Source organism: Anas platyrhynchos, chromosome 3 (assembly GCF_047663525.1).
Source record: "Anas platyrhynchos isolate ZD024472 breed Pekin duck chromosome 3, IASCAAS_PekinDuck_T2T, whole genome shotgun sequence".
Lineage (NCBI taxonomy): Eukaryota > Metazoa > Chordata > Aves > Anseriformes > Anatidae > Anas > Anas platyrhynchos.
In genome coordinates this window covers 120,683,145-120,708,576 of record NC_092589.1, presented here as the reverse complement: position 1 = coordinate 120,708,576, position 25,432 = coordinate 120,683,145, and the positions used below count along the sequence as shown (strand labels likewise).

Here is a 25,432-nt window from a genome sequence, read left to right as displayed (position 1 = left end):
AGACACATGAAACAAGTCCGATAGATGCAGGACTGAAAACTGGTCTGGAACTGGGAAGCACAGCAAAGTTGCCTGCGTACACCAGAGTATTTCCACAGCAAGAAGGGTATCAGGAACAAAATGTAGATAGAAATAAGGAGGAGAAAAGAACAGAGCCTTTATTAAACTGCGTAGGAGTCATTTCCAAAGACTAGCGGTTAAAGGAAAATGAAAATATGACAATTGTAAAATACGAGAAAAAAATCAAAGAGGAGATAATAAAAGTAGAAAGCTAAAGCAGGATGCAGATGAAATAATTCAATATTTTTATATTAAAATGTTTCAGAGAAGACCTGGAAAAACGTGTTGTTCAAAAACTCTGGCTAAGACAGAATTAATGCTGAAGGAGAAATGCTTTGAAGAACTTGCCATGACTATAAATATGAACTTTTATTTAAACATCTGTCTTTATACTACTCTTTTTCATGTGGTACTAATAGCTACATCTGTAAACAAGCCATACTGCTACAAGATTTTGCCTTGTCCTAGCGGACACAGGCCAGGAATATTGACGTGTGCATCCAAACTTCTAATAGCTGTTGCTCCCATGTAAAGCACTTACCAACGACACTGTTAGCCACGTGATAAAAATGCACCTCCTGAATTGAGCCATATCTACCCCAAAAGGCCCATGACTCCAAACTCTGCACTCCTGATAAAGCTGTGTGTAGTATCAGCACGAAAATCGTGCCTAAGATGTAATGGAGAAGCCAAGCTCCAAGTTCCAACTCTGAGTTTTATATTTTTCCATGGAAACGATTAAGATGAGTGGGAAGAGATGTCCTCCAGCAGATTAACATCCTGGTCTACCTCAATGGAGAGAGGCCTGCTCAGAGGGCAGTTTAGAGCAGCAATCCTTACCTTGCTGCACAAGGAACCTGACCTCCTTGGTCTAAATCAAGGATTGTGAATAAAATATACCCAAATTCCTTGGCTCTGCATTCTGTTGCTGTGGCTCAATTTTCCTGTGCAATGACAAATTCCCATGATACAGCAGGTGCATAAACAACATCAAGATCAAATGCAAAGCATCTGCCAAGACACTTTCTGACAAGTAACCAGGTACTCACAAACGTATCCTCCATGGAATGGATGCAAGAGGGGGAAAAGCATGTAAAGAGAGGACAAGGCACTGTAAGGTTTTGGGAGGACGGGGAGGCTGTTTGGTTGTGGTTTTTGTTTTTTTTTTTTTGTTTTTTTTTTGGTTTGTTTGTTCTCCTCCCCTCCTGAGCCTTATAAAACTTCAGCAAAATTAGCTGGGAAATTCTAGTCTGAATGTGAGTTATAAGAGGAATGATAAAAAAAAAATCAAACTCAAGCTTTGCCAAGTCTTTAAATAAAACCTAATCTCTGGGCCTAAACACATCCTGCTCCACTCACTGCTGCAGAACCCCGCTTTTCATACTGGGACCTACAGACCCTGCAGATCGAAGAGGCTCCTTGCCCGGGCTCAGCAGCTCACGATGAACAGCAGCAGTTTAGCACGTGCCATGCAGCAGCTGAGGTCGGAGAACATTTTGAAGCAATCTCCATCCCATGAGAAACACTAGGGACCAGCAAAAGACAAGAGACTGAAAAGCATTAGGGAATTTTTACCCAGGAAAGAAATGATGGGCTTTCAAATCCCAGCCTGCTCCCAGCGGGACACAATCCAGGCGTGCAGTGAGATGTGAGCCCTGAGCAGGGCACGGGCACACACTGCCAGGTTACTCTCTACAAAGGCTGCTGAGCACCTTCCTCTGCTCTGCAGAAATGCTACACAGAACGACTGACTTACACTACCGAGCTACCACAGGCATGAGTTAACTCAGCAGGGCAGCATGGATTGAAGCATCCTTGCAGGAGCTCCTTCTGGAAGCGTGCTCCCCACCTTCCTCACTACTACGTGCAGCGGGAGATGGCAGGGCTGTGTTTCCCTTCCTAAGCTTCTTGTTCACCTGCTGACAAACCCGTGGCAATGCAGGCTTCTGCAGAAACGCCCAGATCTTCTAAAGCACAAACCGAAAACATTTCGGCTCCAAAATAATCAGAAAAACATTGTCGCGTAAGCACAATAAGGAAATAAGGGAGGGGAGGTTCTCTGCGGGTGACAAGACAACAGAGCAGCAAACGAGACGAAAATGAAAGCATGAAATCCTCACTGGAATTCCTTTCCTACTGCTAGGATGTTTCTGAGGGGTTGAGTGGGACATCTGTAAACTTGTATTACATTTCTGAAATTCACAGCAGGCTGGGGAAGCATAGAAAGAAAAAAAAATAAAAGTTGCAAAAGATTGAGGCAGTTCTGCTGCGGGAAAGGAGTCACAGAACCATGGAAGCTTCTGCTGGGCTTGACCAAAGGCAGAGGAATGGAAAAGCAGCACACATGACCATATCTGGCATATTTTCCTAGGAAATCACCTTGCTCCCTTCAAAAGATGTGAAAAAAGGGGGAAAAATGGCATAATCACTGCAATTTTTATGGATTTTCCAGCTTTTTTCGTGTTTCTCTTCCTAAAAGGAAGCTGAAAATTGATTGCACTGCGAGACTCTATCTTTTCTTGTGAAAAGTAAGACTAAATGATCTACCCAAGGTAAAGCTGCTTAGCAATTGCTAAACACAAACTGTGTCAAGCACAAGGAAGGGCAGCAATTCTCAGTCCCATTCAGAAATTATTTTGAGCTTCTGGGAAGGCCAAACTTTTATCTGTCAGAGAAGGCAGCCAGAACCTGAGTTACAATACCTGACTGAAGAACAACCTGATGAAGTAAAAAGATAAAAAATGAAAAAAGTTATGGAACATTCTCGAATTTGGAAGTTTTTCTGAACTGCTGTACGTCAGGTAAGATCCAATCCTCACCCTGCAGAGCCTATGAGATAGCAAAGTATTTCTACAAATGTTAATATACACTTAAGATACTACAAACAGCAAATTTAAAAGCTGAATATTCTTTTCAGTATTTTCCTCTTTAGGAATGGAAGAGGAAAAAGAACATAGCCTGAAGACTTCTTCCACTCGCATTTACAAAGGATCTTTTTCTACAAGAGCAAAACTAAACGGATTAGAAGGCCTGCACAACAGCATGCTGTTATTATGATGCATTAGCATGCAAATTGAGATGATGGCTCTCCAAAATAATGCGCTGTCCTATTTATTTAGAACAGTTTCAAAGCAGTCGAAGGAATTTGTCTGATGCATTGAGAAGGAAGTTTTTTTCCCCTTACCTGTAGATGTTATTTCTCCAGTAAAACAAGCTCATCTCACAGCTTAATTGCCTTTTACTTACAGCAGAGCTGAAAAGACCACGAAGGAAATTGCAGAATATTTTCTTAAGGCTGTCAACTGAGGTGTTCAGGTGCTTCTGAAGGAACTCGGCAGTGATTGCCAGGGTAATTAATGAGAATGTTTACAAACTGTGAAGGAGACAGACATCAGGCGAGGAAGCAGCAGCACTGACAAGGTGTAATTGTGAGAAAACTAACTTGTAGTGGAAATCAACAATTCGAGAACGAGACTACTGATCAGGTCATATGAGGAAACACGTTCAAGGCTGCAGTAGTAAAGAGACGAGCTTAAAGCATGGATGTTTGAGCCCATTTTATCAGAGACACATCACTGAAGGATTGGAGATGGAAGATGAGAAGGCTACTACCTAAATGAAGGACTTCAGGGAAGTATTTAACAGGATTTTCTTTGAAATCATACCTAGAATCACAAAATTAACAAATAGCTGGGGCCAGAAGGCACCTGTGGAAATCTGCTCCAAGAGGGGTCAGCTGGAGCAGGCTTCTCAGGCCACTGTCCATGGGTCTCCATGGATGGAGTCTCCACAGCCTGGGCAACCTGATGCGGTATTTTAACACACCTATGCCAAAATTTTTTATTTTAATTTATTTTTTAAGTTTAAACAGAATTTCCTGTATTTTAGTTTGTGCTCATTGCCTCCTGCCCTGCCAACTGGATACCACTGAGAAGAGCACAGCTGTCGTTGCTGTTCCTCACCAGTTCTTTACACATGCTGATGTGTGCTTCACTTGAAGTACAAATTTGTAAAGATAAGAGGATAAAGGAAAAAAAGCAAACAGTGGCTGCTGCCCTTCTGTTAATGCAGTACCACGGACTACCTAAAATTTTATTGAAATAAACCATCTCAACTCTTCCAGAAGTTTTCTCATAAGATCTATTTCCATGAAATTACTCCCCTCAAAATCTTTTAAAGATCGCCCTTTTTTTTTTTTTTTTTTAATTAGGCCCACAATTGTCAGAAAATGTTTGTAAATATACAGAGCAACTGGGAAATTCAACTTCTCTTCTGCTATAATAAAGAAATAAAAAGCCCGTTGAGCATCGCAGCTCTGTTCTTGTTCACTGCTGTACAAATGCAGATTAAAACCACAACCAGATATGCTTTGCAAGTGGATCAAGAAAAGACAAAAAAATAAAAGCCAGAAGAGAGAGTATCAAAATCAGAGCAATACTGAACCACATCACAGAAATAAATGTCAAGAAACAGAGAACTGAATATAAATCCTGAAGATTTGGCCAGAGAAAGACTACCCAAGTTTTAAAGCTGTGCTTGTTAACAGGTGGGCAAAAGCAAGAGTGTGTTTAACTACCTGTGTCTTAAAAGGAGGAAATCTGCAGACCTGGAGATGCCTATAAAAGAATAATGCTAAAGAAGAGGTAACAACTAGTAAGGCAGAGCTGTTAAGGGATGACAACATGATTTTGCTGGGGAGAAGGAAACAAAAGATGAAGATTAGTTTATGGGTGAAAAAAAATGTGTTTTCCTAGAATTCACATATCAAACACCATATGCTCTGTACAAACATACAATAAATGCAGTGTATCACCTTTCTGGCCACTAAAAAAAAAAAAAAAAAAAGATTTGATAGCTTGCACAGGAGAACAAACTTCAGCAGGGTGCTTTTTAGCTTCCATGAGCTCCACAAAGCCCTCCTAAACCACCCCTCTTTCGCACTGTTGATTTCAGTTTTCCATACCTTACCGTTCCTTAAATGCATTCCATAGGCAATAAAACCAGGATTTTTTAGCTAAGAAAAGGTCTGTAACTGAGCAGAACTGAACATTCACCTCCCATAGTAAAAAAAAAAAAAATACTGAAGTGACTCATGTCCTCAAATGCTACTCAAGACAGACATTTGAATGGGTACCAAAATCTTTGGAAGTTAGCACTTGAAAGCATCTGTTGAAGCACAGCCCAAGTGAAGGTATTTTGTTTTGCTTTTTAAGTTTCAGAATAGATGCGAGCATTGAGAGAATATTGTTTTTCTGTTTCTTTTTTTCATCTTTCACTACTAATGATGCTAGAACCCTAAAAATACCAATAACCAATCTTGTTCTGCATTGCTGTTGATTTCATAAATAATCAGTCTTCCTCCTGGAAGCGTGAAACTTGTCACTCCAAGAAAAGTCTGAGCCTAAATGCTCTGGGACTAGGACAGTTACAGTGGGAACGATGAAAGCTTTAGGTGCTTCTCACTGCGGAAGGACAGCACATTTACACACTTTGAACAGAACCTCTGCTCTGACCAGATGTTTGGAACAAAATGTTCTATTTACCATTTTCAACATGGGCAAGTCTGTGCATGAGAGGCAGCCACACAAGGCACTGAGGAGGCGGATCAGCCATCAATGTGTCTAAAAACATGTTTAGCATGATCTTTTTCTGCAAAGAAAAAAGAAAGACAACTTAAGAAAAAATTCAATTTCAATTAAAAATTACAATACCAAAAGCTCTTTCAGCCTTAAAATCTCTCTACTATTCAGCTTCTGTATCCCAGTCATCTATCCTACGCTATAAAGATAAAAATCACAACTTTTTTCTCAGTGAGTTTCAATCTACATTATGCAAACAGTAACACCACAAAGAAAGTATTGGTACAGACACAATACAATCATACAAAAATAAAAGATAAGCAGACAAACAGAGAATTCCAAGAAACAGAGGACCAGCCAGTCAGGATTAGTTCCAGACGTGCAGTTAAGGAATCCTCTTTTGAAGAGAGATACAATAAATGTGAGAGGAGGTTATTTAACAATGTAGAAAATGGCATTTCAAACATACAGGCAGCACTGAAAAAAGCAGACACTTTAAAAAAAAAAAAAAAAAAAAAGCAACTACAACTAATATTCACACATTATCCACATAGTAAATGATTTATATTTTTTAAAGACAAAATAAGAAAAAAGAGGCAAGGGGAGAATTGAGCTAAGATTTAAAAAATATAACTGAAAATAAAATTAAATCATATGGAGAGGAAAATCACGTGTTTTAAGAGTAGTGTTTTCTAAACTCAAGTGAGCAAGAGCAAATTTCTGCTGCAAATATAAACAGATGGAGATAACTTGTAAAAAAAAAACAGCCAAGAATATTATGGATACAAAGAAAGACTGCATTGGCTTTCACAAGCAGGAAGGCAGAGGATTAAGAATTTCTCATAGGCAGCAGACCAGCTGGTCAGATCACGCTTTCTTCTCACCTTAGCATATGGCAGAGCTACTTCAAAAAGGATCCGTACCAGGGAGGGTAAAGCAGAGCTGGAGGAAAAGCCAGGTTGGTTTTCCAGGAGCTCTGAAACTAACTGCAGCTATCACTTGCAGCTCTCATGCCAAAAATTACAGGGGTAAAGAGGAAATTTATATTTAAGGAGAAAAGTTATATTTAATATATGTGTATTTACATATATTTTATTTTGGTAAAGACAAGTTTTATATTTAAGCATCAATATTTTTGTGATTAGTGGCAAATACACAGATCTGTCCCTGAAGCTAACTCCTTTGGGAGGTGAAGAAACCCAAACTCTTTCAAAAAACGCACATCTCAGCAAGACCAGGATGTGCTCTGCGTGTGCTGAAAGCCTTCTGGAAGGAGAGCCACAGCGTTTAAATTGAACTAACTGCGGTGTGAGGGTCAGAGCATGAAGTTCTGCTCACACAACGAGGAGCCACTGCTGATGTTACGAGGTCTGGGACTGATGTGAAGGCTCCTGATTCTGCTTTCACCTCTCGTGTTTCATGTATGACAGCACACCAAACGTTTTCTGGCTGCAGCCTTTTGCCAGAGCTCACAAAAGGAAAGTACCTGGCCCTGCTTAGGTGGGCTGTGATCCCTTTGGGTTTGACACACTGCTTACAGCAAGTATGGAGAATGCAGGCAGACGTTCTGGGTCATCACATCCGAATTAAATCAAAGCTGAAAGACACGTTTGGGGTTTACTGCACTGGCAGGAGAACGGCAGAGAATGTCAATGTCTTTCCTAACATCTAGTCTGAACCTCCCTGGGCACAGCTTTGAGCCATTCCCACGTGTGCTGTCACCAAATACCACCGAGAAATCAGGTTATTGACCAGAAATCACAGTTCGAGACACACATTATGCATCTGTCCACTCACACCACGTGCTAGCACTTCTGTCCCAAGAGGACTTTGTTTTAACACGACCTGCAGGGACCACACTGCTATGTGGCATTTGCAGGCTACATAAATTCATGGAGAATTCATCGTGGCGACAAGGTTTATGACAAGGAAAGACCAGGCAGGATAGGAATGCTCACGCATAATTCTATAATTTCAAAAGAATGCTACTTTTTGGTTAAAGTAAGAAAAAAAAAAAAAAAAAGTTTGCATCCCAGAAGAGGAGCAGGTTCTTCTCCCTGCTGTGGGTCACTCCAAGTAACACACATTTTCTGGAGGCAAGACTCAGGATCCCTTGGGCAGACGTAGGATATGCACAGCCTATCTTTGTTAGAACCCAAAGCCAGCAGGAGAGCTTCGTTGTGCTGTAAAGGGCTCCTTGGGGCAACGATGGCTGTGAAACCTCGTGGGTTGTTAGCCTGAGATGCCACTGCCGTGTAGTTCACAAGAGGGCAGCAAGGACACAGGCTTTGGGTTTGTACACCGATAACAGGATGTGTTGCAACCAGCTGACCGAAAAGAGACACGCAGCATTACCACCACTGCATCACCCTGCCTGGGTGCAGGCATTCTTGGTAAGGACAAAGCTGACAGCAAAGCAAGCAGCACTCTCCTCCTCCCGAAAATTAGGAATGCGGAGAAGGAGCCTAAATAACAGCTTTTCTCGGAGCTAGTCTAACATTTCCCGCTGGGTTCAGAACCTAACCAGAGTGCAAACACAAAAACATCACTCAGACACCATTTGTGATTCAAAAACAGTCAAATAATCTGCCAACAGGTTCCCAGCTCCAAGAACACAAACTGAAAATTAGCAAATGTGAAAGCGGTGGTGAGGGTCAAATGCCTCCCAGCAGAACGAACACATTTCCACACTGCTATTTTCTGTAATCACCTGCTGACACTCCGAACTATTGTAATATTTTTTCTCTCTTTTTTTTTTCTTTTAAATCTTGCTGTTAGCACAGCTACTTGTCTTAATGGCTCTGCTGTCTCAAATCTCCTTGCAGGTGGGAGCAGTGACAAGTTCTACCAATGCTACTCTTGTATTCAGAACCCCTGAGCCAACACAAAGATATGTGATTTTTTAACTCTGCAGTGAACAAAACAAGTCCACAGAATCACAGAATGGTTTGAGCTGGAAGGGACCTCAAAGTCCCCCAGTTCCAACCCCCTGCCATGGGCAGGATGCCACCCACCAGATCAGGTTGCTCAGGGCCTCATCCAACCTGTAGGTACCTACAGATGAGTGCCTGCTCACCTGGCCTCCTTGTTTGCTTCGTGCTGCTGCATTTCAACAGAATAACCTGAAACTTGACCTCTACAGAAGCCAAGCTTGGGGCTCCCAGGTCTCTGACAGCTCTGTAGAAACGCTGCAATTAAACTGCTTTGTAAATGAGACATAAAGTAGATAACTGCAATAGCGGGATAGGCTGTGCCATAAATACAGACGGATTCTGACTAAGCCAGGGAATGTCATGGTGATACAGCATCTCTGTGACAAATAGATGGACTGCAGCCAGGTGAACAGAAGTTTTAAGAAAAGTATGACATGATCTCATATCTGTGGAAGCACCCATTTGACCTTGAATAGTAAATTATGACTGGAAGCTCTGTATACATCTGGAAACCATCATAAAGAACGCAGCTCTTGCCAAAAGCATCCCAATAAACCCCATTTTGCATGGGCAACAATTATTCCATCTGTGACCCAAGAAACGAAACAGAGTTGTGCAGTGTATACCATCAGTGACACTTCACTTGTCTGCCCTCTCACCACTCAGGCAGCAGTAAATCATCAGCCTTCTGCACCTCCAAGAAGCATCTCCTGAAGGAACCATTGCTGGTCAGGAAGTATTTGTCTCTCGGTAGTTTAAGCAACACCAGGGAATGTTCCTGGCCCTAAAACTCAATTATGCATGGTTTTGTATTAGTGTAACCGTGCCTGATTTAACCACTCAGTCTCCCAAATCATTCCAGCATCCCGATTTGGTGTTAATATCAGCTAGAAATCGTTTTCAATAAAGTTTCCATGTAACCACCTTTCTTGAGGGAATAAGAGATGATTAGCATGGATGTGGTCAGACCATTCCAGTTGATCTTTGGACCATGGAACAGCTCCTGGCACTGTTTAGTTAACTAGTACAGATGTAGCTTACATGTCCATCATGTAAATGCCAAAGTCTGAAACCCAGCGGCTTTATTGATGCCATCTGGAAATAATTCAAGCAAAATGACATGCTGTAACAGAACAGTATCAGAGAAGCACCTCTGGGAAGCTTATTTTCAAACCTGGGAGGCATGAGAAAATGGATTCAAATCTGAGACAGATTATCCATGTACTTCCCAGGACCACTTCATTTCACTGCTTTCAAAGAAATGAGAGGGAGGTGTTTTGGGGCACTCTCTATAGCAGAACTAACAAATAAATCACCACTCTTTACCAACCTTGCCCTATGGTAGAGATTTTGCTATGCTGAATAAGATCAGAACAAAAGAATTTCTGAAAGTGACTCAATTTGAAGAAATACCTTTCTTGTTCACGGGTATCAGTGTGCTATGACATGCTGCAGGCAAGCAGCACAAATGTGCAAGTGGGCAGTTATTGCACCTCACCTGGAACACGATGAGCTTGCCATCAAGCAGACAAATCTCAGGCAGCTCTCACAGCCTGGCTGCCTAAACCAGCTTCTCTATGGCTAACAGAGAAATGGTAACTCCAGAGGGCGAGCAGGCATCTCATCCTAGGGTAGCCTTCAGAACAAATTGGGAAAAAACAACTCCCATTTAGCTTCCCTTTGCGGACAATGGACACAGCATGTATAGCTTACAATCTGCTGTTTGACCTTGATAGCTCTAAAGCGAGGCCACAGCTTGATATTCGACAGTGGTGTCCCTTAAACGAAATTTGATTTGATCAGCTTGATATCCCTACATGCAGAAATGGCTTGTACTGACTTGACAGAAAGGGTGGCAGGTTGGTGGGAACAAGTGATGGCCCACAAATGCCTCAGCCAGTACTGAAACAGAAAAAAAAAAAATAAAATTTCTTAATTACACCCTCAGTATGAAAATGCTCTGCCCTCAGTAACTTACGGATGAGCTGGAGCCCTCATCACTTCCTACAACAAAGGCTCTTTCCTAGTGTGCTGTGCTTCAAATATATTAATTGCTAGTTAACTTAAATTTAACAACAAATTCTTCAAGCAATGCTTCCAAGAATATAGTCATAACCAGAGTCTAAACATTAAAGTTTAGGCCTAAAATTATCTAGGCTTGTGTTTACAGTAGATTTAAGGTTTAATTATATTATTTTATATATCAAATTAGAAACAAATCCTTGGAACAAGCAAATTACAACAAAAGTGTATAAAGAGAAAAAAAGATCAGTACTGCAACATGTACGCCAAAAATTATATTAAATGGAACTATTTTGGAAAAAACAGCTATACCCATAAGGACAACAGTTAAAGTGGTTTAAAAAACAGGCTACGTGTACAAATGTATTTATTTTGTGCAGACTAAACCAACTAACAATTGATTTGTTGAAACTAACACTCTCAACAAGCTGATAAGATTAAAAAATTCAAGGGAAAGGTTATCCTTACTGTTTTTCTGACGGGTAGAAATGGTCACAAAAAGGAAACAAACTAAAACTGTGTGAAATCCTTTAATTGCCTAATGCGTAGATGCACTATTTTGAATTATTCAGACTTTCTTAAAATTGCTTAGATAACACACTGCGTATTACCAATCCCCCTCCCTCCAAACCCCATACAAGTTACACCCAAAGAAGACAGTGGACTTTAGAGGAAAGCACTGTATTAACAAGCAATATAAAAATCCTGTTTCATTGACTCTTACTTGTTGTGGGAAGCACGTCCGTACGGAATGCTCTGTGTATCCAAAAGAAGGCCCTTCAAACACAGCTGTTGGAAGTTTTAGAACTTCTTTCAAAAACTGATCAAACTTTGTAAATATCATTAGTCCATTTGAATCTGATATTTGAGAGAAAATATCTGTAAGAAAATATAATAAAACCCTAGAGTAAATACATGCTTGCTGCAGAAAAGAAAAAAATAATTTCAACTCATTTATACCCCAAGACATTTCTATTTATTTTTTTTGTTGTTGTTAAAAAAATCTGAAGACTATTTCTTATTTTACTTGCTGTCAAGGTAAAATTTACGAATGAACATGTTTGAACATGCCATGATGATATAAATCTTCCTGTTTCCTCCTTCCCATCTCTACCAGAGAAAAGACTCTCGTAGTTCACTAACTGGAACTGCAAGAAAGCAGAGGCTGGGATGCCTTGTAAAAGATTGTAGTTACAGGACACTGCGTCTTCATGCTTATGCCTTCAAAATAAAACTACGTAGAATCCTTTCAGAAACCTCCTAAAATTGAAGAAAAAAAAAAAAAAAGTTGTAGGATCACAAAGTCAAAGCTGTTAAAACTCCTGGTAACTCTAGTGCACTTCAGCAGCGTGTTGGATTTAAGTCGCCCAGCACTGGAAAAGAGCATCAGGAGCAGGCAGAGTGGCTGAACTGGGGTGTGATGACTGCTGCTGTCAAAGCTAAAACCTACAAGTCATGGGCTGGGTGAGTGGGGAAGATGAAATCTGATCTCATTTTGTTTCTGTGAGCACTGAAGAACTGAAATAAGAACTTCTATTTGACACCAAAAAAAAGATTAGTTTTTTAATGAGAAAAAGTGATGCTTTTCAAATTAGCTACGTGGGCCTAAATGCATTTCTGAATCCAAAAAGAGGATCAGGCAGGATGTTCTGCAGCCTTGTGTGTGCATGGAAAGAGAAAGGGAGGGAGGGTCACAGCAGCTGGCAGGGAGGGGGGCAGTTCTGCAGGCATTTCCAGCCCCATGCCATGCTCCAAGCTGCAGGCACACCATGGAAAGACGTGTCCTCAGCATGCTGCTCTGGCGTCCCTCTACCCCCTTACTTCACAAGGCTCAAACCCTCCAACCATTCCACGCTACTAACCCAGGGCTCCCAACTCTTACATCTCAGGAAAAGTAAAAATATAGGAAGAGATGGATAGATAGCAATGGAGGAAAACGATGTCATTTAAGGTATTAGGGCTGCTGCATACAGATAAGCCAGAACTGTCCTGGGATCAAAAATCTCTTTGGAAAACACAAATCTCTTGAACAGTAAAGCTTGGCTTCTGATCTAACTGCAGTCGGGTTAGTCTATAAAGGAAGATTTCTCTACGAAAAGCAGCAATATCAGTAAGACCTAAAATTTTCCAAGATGTGACAGATACCAGAATTCTTCACCACACAGCCCCTGAATCATCTACGAGGTTATTTAAGACACCATAAGAAATTAATCATCAAAAAGGATGTGTTGACAGAAAATAAGCTTAATTTAAGTGATCAAAGCCAGGTCTGTAAAAAAGACTATTTCAGAGAGGCATTTTTCCAGTAAACTGGAGAAATGGCTTCAGACTCCTGAATGAATGAGCCCTTGAAGAAGTCTACAGGTGATCCAACTACCTGGAGTTTTTATCACAGGCTAAATGGACAAGCTTGACGTGAAGGTCTGAAGTCCTTGCTGAATCATCTTATGAAGCATACTAGGAATAGGACAAAAAAAGGAGGGGGAGAAGAGGAATTTGAGGACAGGGGGAAGGCAGATTATTAAAGAATACTATATTTTTAAAAAATTAAGCCAAGCAGAAAAGTTAAGTTTCACCTGAAAACTGAATGATGAAAAAAAAAATCAGGGTGAATAATGTACACAAAAGGAAACTATGGAAATAACTGAAATTAATTAACTAATTAGAGCAAACCCTTCAGAATCCTAAGCCATTCAAGATCAGACTCACTCCAGACTGGCACATTCCCAAAAACTGAAGGTCTAATAATAGATCCGCTAAGGTGGGACTGGCAGAACACGGCCGCAACGTGACGGTACTTGTATTTAAAAAGTACAAAAATCATCTGGGTAAATACAGTCTATTAATCTAATTTCAACAGCATGCAAGATTTAAGTGATTTTAAGGAGAAAGTAATTAAAGCTATGGAAAGAAGTGAAATATGAGATAAAATAGAACAGGCTATATCAAGGGTAAATTAAAAGAAACCCACTAACCTATATCTTGCTGTCACGAAAACGTGGTTTTATAGTCAAAGTGAAGTCTACAAGGGGAAACCTCCACATGGGAAATTACTGGGTGAAATTGGAAAAGATAAAGATTAGTTGGATATAATTAAATAGTCATCTCCCCTTTTGAAGGGCAGTAAATTACCTTAAAAGAGAAAGCCTCAAGCTAAACAGGGGCTAACAGTGGAATTTTTCAAGATCCCACCTTAATGTTACAACAGGTATGTTAATAAAGTTTCCCAATGACAAGGAATTATGCTTTAATTCTCATATAAAGTTTCAATTCAAAGCTACTATGAACTTTTTTCAACAAGAGAGAATATAAAAAAGTTAGAACTGTACCAAAAGGCTGCTCAGTTCCAAAAAGACCAACATAAAAGTGCTCGTTCCACTCAAGATTTCCTTTTTCAAATATTTGTAGAACTTTACGAACAGAGCTCGTATCGTCTGATAAACCTGCCCAGTATTTCCCTCCAGAGTCTCTTCAGTTGCTCATAATTTTGCCATAACTGACCGTTGCTTTCTCTGCTAGGCATTTGCCTGATGCATTACGCAGTTATAGGTGAAAACCCCAAAATTTCTCTGAACAAGTTAAAAATAAAGAAAAACAAAAGCAACAATCAGCACCCTCATTTTCTAGGGTCTTGCCTCTGAGTCTATCCTTTCTCAATTCCTACAACATTGTCAGATTTTATTGTACAACTTTAAGAAACAGTTGTTAAATACTATGTTTAACAGCAGTAAAAGCTACAAAAATCAATTTAAAAGAATCAATTTGTGCTTTTTAAATGGTTGCCGTTTTTCCTCGTCTGAATTCAACACACAAACCGAGGTCAGAAGGACAATGCAAGGAAGTACAGGCCAGTCAGCCCCACCTTGGCTCCTGGGAAAATCATGGAGCAAACCCTCTGAGTTGGCCTTCAATGAGAAAGCAATGCTTTCACCAACCTCAGCAAGGTTTTTTGCTTTGGTTTCCCTCAGAACTCAGCTCTGCCAGGGGGGTGTCACAGCCTGGGTGGGTGAAGCACCAATGGGGAAGTGGCTGCTTGGATGATCAGGCTCGGAGGGTTGGGGACAAGGGATCATACCCTGTGTGGAAACCAGTGACAAGTGGCCTAATGCTGGATCTGCCCTGTTTAACGTGGCTACTGGTGATCTGGGAGAGGTGCCAGCGTGCACTCTTGTCAGGTTTACAGACACAAAACTGGGGGGGACCAGTGAGGCCTGCACCAGGCCTCACTGCCCCCTCTGAGGGCAGTGAGGCCTGGTGCAGGCTGCCCCAGGAGCTGGGGGTGCCCAAGGCCAGGCTGGATGGGGCTGGGGGCAGCCTGGGCTGGGGGCAGGGGTCGTGCCCATGGCCAGGGTGGCACTGGGGGGCTCTGAGGGCCCTGCCAGCCCAAACTGGTGCATGGCTCTATGATACCTAGCAAGGGCTGCCATCCAGCAGGACCCAGACAGGCTGGAGGAATGGGCCAGCAGGAGTTGTATGAAATCCGAAGGCCAAATGTGAAGTCTTGAGCAGAAAGAGAGCCTGGCAGCAATACAGCAGCTGTGCTGGAAAGCCCTTGGGGGCTCTGGGTCCCAAACTGAAGATAAGCCAGCAGCACACCAGGGTGGCAAAGAAGGCCAGCAGTGTGCTGAGCAGCACAAGCAGGAACCCACCCAGTAGATCAAGGAAGCAATTATCCTCTTCCACTCTGCATTTGTTAGACCCCCTCCCCTAGATACTGTGCCCAGTCTGGGGACCACCAGAATCACCAAATGGTTGAGAACCACAGAATATGGAAGATGTTCTGAAGTGAGCTCTGAGGACACGGTTTACAAGGTACAATATACAAGGACTGTCAGCAGGCTGGAGTGCTAATCCCATGACAGGCTGAGGAAATGGCACTTGTTCAGCCTGGAAAAGATTAAGACCATAGGAAGACCTAATAACAGCATCCCAGCACCTACAAAGAGGTTATGAAGGACACAGAAAAAGATGCTTTTGGAGGAAGATTTAGTGATAAGGGTTGGTATTGGAGAGGCCCTACGTCCAGTGGAGACACCAGGGGACCCAAGGACAGCCACCACATAGACTGAGCGTCTATGGGCATTCCCTGGAGGCATCTCTAAGGTGCAGGCATGTCTGTATACATGTGTATTTTTGCCACTAACAGGCTTTCATCCTGGTCACCTACAGATTGAACAGATTTGGCAACTCCAACATTTGGTATAAACAAATGAGATATAATAAGGCCCGTATAAAGCCATACACCGGGCTCGTGCTGTTTGAAAAGATGGGATACCACAAAAAAACAGATAATATTACCACTGCTGCTGCTTTGATCCACTGATTAGGACCGAAACAAACTTCTCCGAAAAACAAAATGCCCCCTCCCCCAAATTAAAAGCCCACCAAAAGGTTAATTCACCTACAGCAGATTAATTTTGGGGGCTGTCAGTATGTGAAACCTAGTATTTTGCGTACAGTGTTGTATGAATCTTTAGGGTGAACTTCAGCAAGCACTAAAGGCTTATCAGCCAGATGGTGGGAGGAAAGAAGGAGCTACTGAGGCAATGCAGCCAAGGAGCACCATACGGGTGGAAATAATGATTACAAAAGTTGGACAGCCCTAAAGATGAGCAGGGTGGAGTCTTAAATTACTCAAAGTCAAGTTTTGTTCGCAATTCCCCTGCAGAAAGGGCATGGAAGGAAACACTATTTACTTCACTGTGCTTGAATGCTAAAATGGAGCCACCCAAATCCACAAACTTCAACATTTTAATACAGTATTGCTTTGGTTTAAAGAAAAAAAAAACTATGCTAAAAAATAAATTCCATAGCAATAGGCTGTTTATTACTCCTTCCTTGCACACCATGTAAAGCAACTCCTTCCCGAGGAGCATCATGTCACAGGAAATAATCTTTTCCAGTGAGAGCAAAGCAGTATCATGGAACAACTCCATTTTATATGTACTGTCAGACACTGTATGGTCTGCAAACACACACCATTTGTCCACATTTTCAGAATTTAGAAAGAAAGCCTGTACATATGCAAGTACAGAAACCAAATTACTATCACTCATATAAATTATGAGATGAGAAAAAAAAATATTTACAACTTCCTGGTTTCCAGAAAGCCTCATGATCCAGCTGAGCCTGAGCTGACAGCCTGCTTAGGAAAGGGAGTGGAGGCGGTGGTGTCGGGGGAAGGAGTAAACTGGAAACAGAAGTCGTCCAGTGATGAAATGGGTCAGTAATCAGAGAGACAGGTGGGAAAGACAGGAAAGGGAAAAAACAAGACAGCATATTCATAACGAACAGAAGAAAAAGAATGTAAGAACAGCTGAGGCAGATCAGATCAAAAGTCTGTTTGTCCCAACAGCAGATGGCTGAGGCAAGCACATTCCCCGGAATATCCTTCCACTCACTCTTAGTAGTTTTGCATTCAGCAACCCTTGATGTATTTGCTGTCAGTGAAATTGGTTCAAGGAGTGACCAGGTGATGTGAGTCTGATACGGACAACATCCTTTGGCAAAGTTTAAAGATACTTCTTTTTTGTTGTTTTAACCTGTCACTGCTAATTTCACTTAATGCCCTTTCAGTTCTTGTAGTGAGGGGGGAAAGGAGCAGCTGTTTTCTATTCACCACTAACATGTTGCCATGATTTTATAGAACACTATCCTTTCACCACCATTTTTCTTCCCAGGTTGAAGAATCCTGCTCTACAGCCAGTTGTTCCTGATACAGAAGGTTTCCCCTACCTTTGGTGACCTTGCTGTTCTTCTCGGAAAAGATAAAGCAGATCTGGAAAAGGTAGAGTGACAGGTACAAGAGCAGGACTCATTTAAAGTATAAACACACTACTAATCCATACTAACCTTCCTATTTTGTTCTTTATGTCCTTTCTCCCTATTCATAACATTTTATTTTTTAACCACTACTAAACAGTGTCAACCTTTTCTTAGAAGTGTAACTCCAGGATCTCCCAGCTGAGCGGTAACTCCCTTAGCTCACCTTTCTGTGCACGACGTTAGGATTGCACTTCACTCCTCCAGCACGTGCCACTTTACATAAATTAACACTGAAATTCAGCTCCCATTTTATTTCAGTTACTCAGCTTTGTCAGATGATATTACAACTCTTCACAGACTATCTTAGCTATACTACAATCTTGCTTTGTACCAAACTGTGACCTTCCACTGTGTTTTTCCAGATTTATGACACATTTCAAACAGTTTAAGTCCAGCACTATCCACCAATTTCAATATACAAAAGGATCCTCATTGCTCTTTTTTAGGTTCCTTTTAGCTCATCTTTTACACATGCAAAGACCTCATCTTTCATCCCTTTAAAGCTTTAATGTCTTGGAGTGTTTGATAAGTGACATTCCTGAATACCTTTCAAAAACTCAAGAAGCCTGTATCAGCCAGAACTCCTTTGCCCATCTTTTCTTTTTTTTCCCTTACTTTAAAAAACTCCTAAAATTTCATAAGACAGTCCTCCCCAAAAGCCATTCCTTCCCCATCCCCATGAGAATTTATTTATCCATGAGTCAACTAATTCTATTATTTGTTACCGACTGCTTGCCCAGAAGCGTGGCAGGTATGCAGACCTACAGTTCCCCATGTAACTCTTTCCAAATACGACATTACTTTTCTTTTTCCTAATCTCTTGGTCTTTAGAAACTTTCCAGAAAGACAGGTGAAAAGCTGTTAATAGTTCAGCTGTTTTATTACTCTTCTTGACTCCTAGTGATACTCATGAACTTTTTCTGCTAACAGTAAGACACTTTTCTTTTTCTCTGCCCTCAGAAGATTTACAAGTACCTACTATCCTGTATCACACTTCTAATTGTCTCTCATCTTACACAAAAAAATGTCCTATTGTCTTTTCTGAAAAGCCAACAGCTTGATTCGAGGGAACAGCCTGGTTTAAAGAAAGCTATTCCCTCCTGCATAGGTTTCCTCTGCTCCTAAATCTCAACCCCTTATTAGTTGAAATCTCCATTTTTTGGATCACTTTGTCAGTCATGCATCTGTAGAATCATTAAGGTTGGATAAGCCCTCCACGCTCATCGGCTCCAACCATCCCCTACCTCTAATGTCACCCACTGAACCACGTCCCTAAGCACCAAGCATTGATACTCCACCTCTGTGTCTAACCTTGCTATGGCACTGTGAACTTTTCAGACATTAACAGCGAGGAGCTTCCAGTCCTTCGGTTTCTCTTCAACTAAGCAGAGACAACAACAGGGGCATGAGGGGGCCTGGGACTGTCCAGAAGTGGCACAGGAATGGCCACAGCCAAAGGTGCACATGAAGGAACTGCCATGACTTTATAAAGCAGTGGCAGGTCAGCATTATGGTTACAGGCACAAATAAAGAAATTTCCTTTTGATTCGTAAAATATTATACCTGACAGAACAACAAAACAGATTGCAAAGAGGTGTGGTCATCGGGTAGTGTTCTGTCATAAAACAGACAACACCAAGGGGTGAAGTCAATGCGAGTGACATACTGAAAACACTAAGGAGAATAACTGAGCTTTAATACTGAATTCATAAAAGATAGAAGTGCTGGTTTCCAAATTACATGTCCAAAATTCAGGAGCCATGTGCTCTTTTGAAAACAATGCTCCACATTCAGATAAAAGTGCACTAGGAAAATAGGGAGAGCAGATACTGGAGGACAGATCCCAGGAGTACAATGCAAATTAAAGGTCAGCTGATAAGATATGACCAGAATATAACAAAGCTACAGGAAATAGCAGTATTCAGTGAAAGCATTCAAAAGCCTTTCCTCCGATTGGTATGAATTTCAGTTAAGAATTTTTACAAAGAAAGTTACTGTAGCAAAGGAAACAGGATTCAACATAATTAGCAAAAAGAAAGAGAGTTTCAAATAGTATGAAGAAAAGCAGGAAAGCAGGCAGGGGGGAGGGACAGAATGGGACATCAAAATGTTAAGTTTTCAGGCTAGACACATCTGTGAAATAAAGCTATTAAATGAGATGTCCTTCAGGTGAAAGCATCTCACCTAGCCACCTTTTCAATCAGTAACTTGCACCTTAGCATAACCTCCAGAATGGAAGCTGGGCTTTGTTTGAAAACATCAAAAGTTTATTGATTCTTGTAACATTTAATTCCACTGATTAATTGACTTTTCCATTAACAGATCACTCATTACCATTTGCTTGATGTTTCAGTATTGTTCTGCTTACACGTAAAAACAATGCTCCTTTAATGGCCCAAGCTTATGCTGAATTGTTTATCTACTGTAACCTCCTCAAACCTTAACCTAATTGGATCCAAAAATCCTTTTTACTTTTTACTCAACAAGTAGTCTCTATGTTTTTCCCAGTGTTTGATCTTGCATACTTAATATATTTTACATTTGTTAAAAATGCTTAAAGAAGCCTTAAATATCCTCTGTAACATACGCCCGTCCTCTCCTCTTTATTTAACTTTAGTCACCTACAGCTTTGCTTTTAGATAGTTTTGTATTTACTACCAGATGCAAAAATAGCTCCTTCTGATACTGAAACTCTTGCAACCCTACTATTAACATGTTGATGTTAATAGTATAACATTTGCACTATTTATTCTTCATATTTTGTCAAGTAGTTTAATTTATTACACTAGAATTTTGTATAATTTTAAAAAAAAAAAGGAAGTTTAATGCTGTAAAAAAGTCTAAAGAATTACTTAGAGTGAATAACAACGATGGAGATCAGAAAGAATGATTTATTATAAAATAACTTTCATAAAGGGAATTTAGGGTGAGATGAAAAATGACAAACATTTGAACAGTAAAATCTGGCACTGACAATAAGACTAACTTCCCAGCTTTTCAGGATGGAAAAGGAAAAAAAAAATCCATTAAACAACAGTTTGCCTTGCCACTGAGAAGGACAGAAGATGAGAATTACAAGACAAACCCAATGTTTCTGGGTAGCATTGATTCTCTGTAGATAGAGCAGAGAGCTCACAGAAACAAGGTAAAAGAAGTAAAGACTGATGAAAAGAGAATAAAAAGGAGTTCAAAAACAAGAACAAAGAAGCTGGAATTAACATAACGAGACAATGCTGAGAGTGTCTCAGCTGAAGCAGAGGATGTATAGAACCCGCCCTCCCCACATGACATCAAAACAGAGGAAATGGCACCAAGTTTTGACATTACTATCATAAAAATCAGGCCTGAAGTTTTACATGTAAAGAAGTGTCAAAGCACTTTAAAATAAGTAAGTGCACTTGTAAGGCCTACTCAGTAACAAACTCAGTATATTGCATGGCCAGCAGATGGCATGTGCTACACAAAAAACAAACAGCAATTTTCACTTCAGGATAAAGAATACTGAATATGCAAAAAAAGTTAGCTTTCATCACATGTGACCCATAACAGAAAAAAAAACATTTCATAAAATAGTTTGATTTTGCTTTCAAATACTTACATCTTAGTTTGTCCAGGATTTTGCCACCACACATTGTTGCTAACATGGATTTCACTGAAAATACCGTCAACTTCCCATGGCCCTCACTGTGAAAAAAAATTACATGGTAAGTAATTACCACATAGAGTGAGAAGTAACAAAAATACTAAAAGACCTAGGAAGGAAATGCATAGCCATTAATTACCAAGGTCTATCAATACTATTTAACATTAAAACAGTGCTGCTAACATAAGCATTTTTAATAAAGCAGAATTCTTAACAGGTGTCTTATCAGAAATTAAGTTTTCTTGCAGAATTACGAAAAGTGCACAGATAAAGAGACTAGAATTTGTCTTGTTCATCCCATGTCTCCTGAAAAAAAAAAGTGTTAATCTCTTCCATTAAAACACATTTGTTCATTGTAATACATCTCTGTTCCTCTGCTATGCTTTGTTGGTTGCTTTAGATGTTTACTTCTCAATTTAAACTTTGATGTTGAAATAAACATTTTATACTAAAAATGGTACGGTAACTGACAGCACACTAGAAGGGTATGATATCCTCAATATACCACACGGAACAGGAATAACGTGAACAATGTTTTATTCTAATTTCAGCTAACAAAGCTGCTGTGCTATCAGAACAGGTGGCATATTTGGGGCATCATTTTATAATATCAGCAATTGTCTCTACGGAAGGCACGAAAAAGCCCATTCAGCACCGCACAGCATGCAGAAACCTGCAGTAAATGATATTAGATGGCCACAGCGTGGCGATCTTGGTGTAAATCCACTGTCACTGTGAAGCTGGCAGAAAGCGAGCTTAGTGGCTCAGAGGGGCAAAGGAAGGTGCATGGAGGGGATCGTGTTCCCAAGCAGAAATCCAAGTCTTTATCCCCGACTATAAACAGCAACAGAGAACAGAGTGAAAAACTACTAAGAAAGCTAAAACTTCATGGAAAGGGAGAAAAAGAATATTTAAAAAGTTCAATTAACTGCAATTAAATGTACAGGACTGATCATCTGTACTGCTATGGTAAATACAACAAAGGGGAAAATGCATCATTAGATTTAGAGGAGATCTAAGAAAACCCTCTAGAATACTTCTTGGTGTAAATGAGATGCTTCTTTAACACTCACACATGGAAGACTAGCACTTGGAAAGTGTGAGGAGTGAAATCACTGGAAGTAAATATTGCCTCATGGCACTGAAGTGGTGACGCGGCCTACTGCCACCGACAGACACGCAACCAGATGGAGACGCCATGAAGTAAACAAGTGACTTCTCTTCCCCCTTCACCCTAAGTTAATATGCAAACGGTGCCGTTGCACGTTCTGTGGTGAGGTTAAAGGCTCTCGACCTTTCTGAGGCTGAGAAGCATCAGAAATGCAGTATGCTGTTTCTCTAACATGGACTCAGAACGTGCTTTAAACACTGCCTCTATGGAAGAGAGGCAATCTCTCCAGAACTATACTTGCAGGAAGATCTATGAAGATCCCGGTACCTTTTAACTTCTGTTTAAAGAAACTAAACAAAGAGAGAAAAAATACATTCTTTTGTTATTTTGAGCTATATAAAGGTTATAAAGTTAGTGACAAGGTAAAGGCCTCAGCTATCCTACTTCATTTCTGTCTTTTCTCTTAGGTAGTTTCCTCAAAGTCAGCTCTATGCCAAATAAAAGAAAACAACAAGACTTTGCTACACCTGGTATCAGAAGTCTGAAAAGATCCATTATTTCATTATTTTCAAGCCTTGACCATCACTCTTGTCCAAGCAAATCTTGGTACCTAACTCAAATTTCTTTCATGTCTCAACTCCTCCCTCCCTTTTATTTTCAATAGACATTCCTCCTCTCACAACAGAGTTCAGCTTTGAATTATTTTTCAGAAAAAAAAAAAGTGAGTAAAGGCATCAATATGTCCTCACAGGACAAAATTTTATCCTTGAAAAATATCACACGGTGCCTTCAGTGAGATATTTCAGGTATTAGGCCTGCTTCAGCTGACATTCTGTTTCTTAATTGAGAAAAAAACAAAATTCCTCCCCATGCAATGTGGTAGAGAGGCGTAGTTATTAACTCCTTGCCAATGTTTAAATGGATTTTTGGACCAATGCTACTCGATCTGCTGAATTCCCTATCAAAAGGAAAAAGGACAGAACTTCCAGCGTAATTTTGGAACTCCTGCAGCAACCAGGAGTTCTCAGGATAGGGAACAGGACTTCAAAAAAGACTGGGCCTGTGTAGGAGGTCTCTTCCAGCCACCTGAAGAAAGCCTCCCACCCCACTTCTTCCTAACTCTGGAGGGGGTGCCCTCGGAGCCGCGATGCCCTCTATACCGGCCTGCCCCAGCTGGCTCCTGGCCCACCACCAGCAGGGCTCCACACATACGGGGGGCATCTCCTGGTGGGCCCGTACCACCCCTCACAGTGCTACACTCATGTTGGCTCTCCCAATGCATCAAACTTGCAAGGTCAGGGGCAGGGGCAAGACAAAGCTCTCACTAAAGCCTCAATCTTTTGAGCGTGTCCCCCAAAACATAACCATTTCTATTTTAAATTCTACATTTCCACTGTGATCTGTCTCAGAATCACAACTCATCAGTTATAACACCTCTCGCAATTAACATGAAATGAGACAACAGAGAAAAAACACGGGTTTGATTCTGCTGTCACAGCAGTACTCCTGCTCTGAGCTGTGTTGTTTTTAACTGTCCTTAGTGAGGTAGCAATTGTTCTGAAGTCTCGGACTTCTTTTGTGGTGGAAACCTACCTTCTCTTCAATGACCTTAAGAAGAGGTCATATCAATGGATCAAAGCCTGGACATTACACACAGAACAACTATTTGGCATATTCAGGGGTCCAGGTTGTTTCAGGTAGAACTCCTTAGTCTCTGTGTCAACTTCCTAGCCACAAGTACTTCTCTACTGCTTGGAGGGAGTGCAAAAGCAAAAGAAAGACGAGACAGAAATAATAGCTGACTGTGAGAAAGATCAGAAAATAAGCATAGGAAGTGCTAAACAACAGCGAAAGATTTGCAGTTGCTATTCAAAGTACCCACAGAAATAACTTCTATTCAAGAAGATTAGCAAACCAACCCCTGAAGAAAAGAGGCTGCAGAAGAAACTCATACAATTGGACACAACAAAGTGCCTCGGCAGCACTCTGAACAGGAAACCAAGCTTCTTCCAGCCAACAAATGAGAATTAGTCTGTATGGGGTCAAATAATGTATAATAGGATCCAAGCTGACTGTCAAAACAAGGCAGCGTTATTAAATGGTCTTGATCCAGGTTCTACAAAACAAGTTCACTTTTTAAAACATTGCTACACCACCAAGTTCACATCAAGTTCATCACAGTCCACAGAACGCAGTTGCATTGCAGTTCAGATACCTGGCTCACAGCACCCTGCAAGTTCCAGAAAGCACTAACTCATCTTTCTCAAGAAAGCACATTCTAAGACAAAGCATTGCTGCCGTGGCAATGTAAATCTCTGCAGGCACTACTATGATATTAAGTGTGAGCACGCAACACACATTTTCATGAAATAAAGAAATAGCATGCAGACAGATTGTCAGAGACTCATGCAGATGCTGGCTGCATTCACCTAACTAAAAGAGAAAAAATTAGTTTAAGAGTACAACTAGAGGAGTTACTAGCCTGTCATATGCTGCTATCATGAAGTTGAGGAGAAGGCTGATGGATTGCTCTACACTGATTTGGTGAGTAGAAGGAAGGCGTTTGTTTAGCTGGTAGTAGATGGATGAAATGATTGTTTCTAGTCGAGACACGTTGATCTCTGTGTTATGATCCAAAGTGTTAAGGCCATTATCTCGGAAGGCTTCAATCATATTCCAGATATCAACAAGATGAACTAAAAATAAAGGAAAAAAAATTAACTTCTGTTCTGTAATGCATACAAGCTTACTTTTACGGTACTGTTTCTGAATACTGTGTTAGCTTCTGTTTTGGAATTAACCATTACGTGTTCATATTCAAAGTGAGAGACAGTCTCAATACTCAGAGTTAGCGTCAGCTAGTGTAAAGCAACAGAGCAGTGCCCAAAGTCCTTGTGGCCATTTTCATTTCAGAAAGACATCAGCCATATTCAAAATCCACTATAAATTGGTTCCAATAATTTTCAACATCCCCATGCTAACTAGCAGTTCAGTGCTGAAGGAGGAACTTGATGTTCCAGTTAAACTACAACTGTTCCCAGATTATCTGGGTGCCAAGTCTAGAGCACAACACTTGTAAACATATATCTGGAACTCCAAAGTGTGTCCCTAAATTATCCCGCTGTATCTTAGCGCATCTAAATGTTAACTTCGTAGTCAAATAGTTTTACAAAACCACACCAAGTGATCTGCAGAACCACATTAAAAATGTTTTAAAATAGTTCACAGCTTAAAAGGTATGCATGATAGTGGGATAAGA

At 40.7% G+C, this 25,432-nt stretch overlaps 1 protein-coding gene across 13 annotated transcripts in view; it reads right to left on the bottom strand.

Moving 5' to 3' along the window:
• DTNB (dystrobrevin beta) overlaps nucleotides 1-25,432 on the bottom strand; it is a 194,579-nt gene that overhangs the window by 149,494 nt on the left and 19,653 nt on the right. For 11 of the 13 annotated variants that reach the window (XR_011808652.1, XM_072036668.1, XM_072036667.1 and 8 more), the window contains 4 exons: nucleotides 24,656-24,869; nucleotides 21,018-21,103; nucleotides 11,319-11,473; nucleotides 5,604-5,709 (listed from right to left, as the gene is read on the bottom strand). Coding sequence is in view for 12 of the 13 variants with exons in the window: in XM_072036668.1 (XP_071892769.1) it covers nucleotides 5,604-5,709; nucleotides 11,319-11,473; nucleotides 21,018-21,103; nucleotides 24,656-24,869 (561 nt within the window). In the remaining variant the exon portion in view is untranslated. The remainder of the gene's footprint in view (nucleotides 1-5,603; nucleotides 5,710-11,318; nucleotides 11,474-21,017; nucleotides 21,104-24,655; nucleotides 24,870-25,432) is intronic. The other 2 variants (XM_072036676.1, XM_072036675.1) reach the window with 2 other exon arrangements.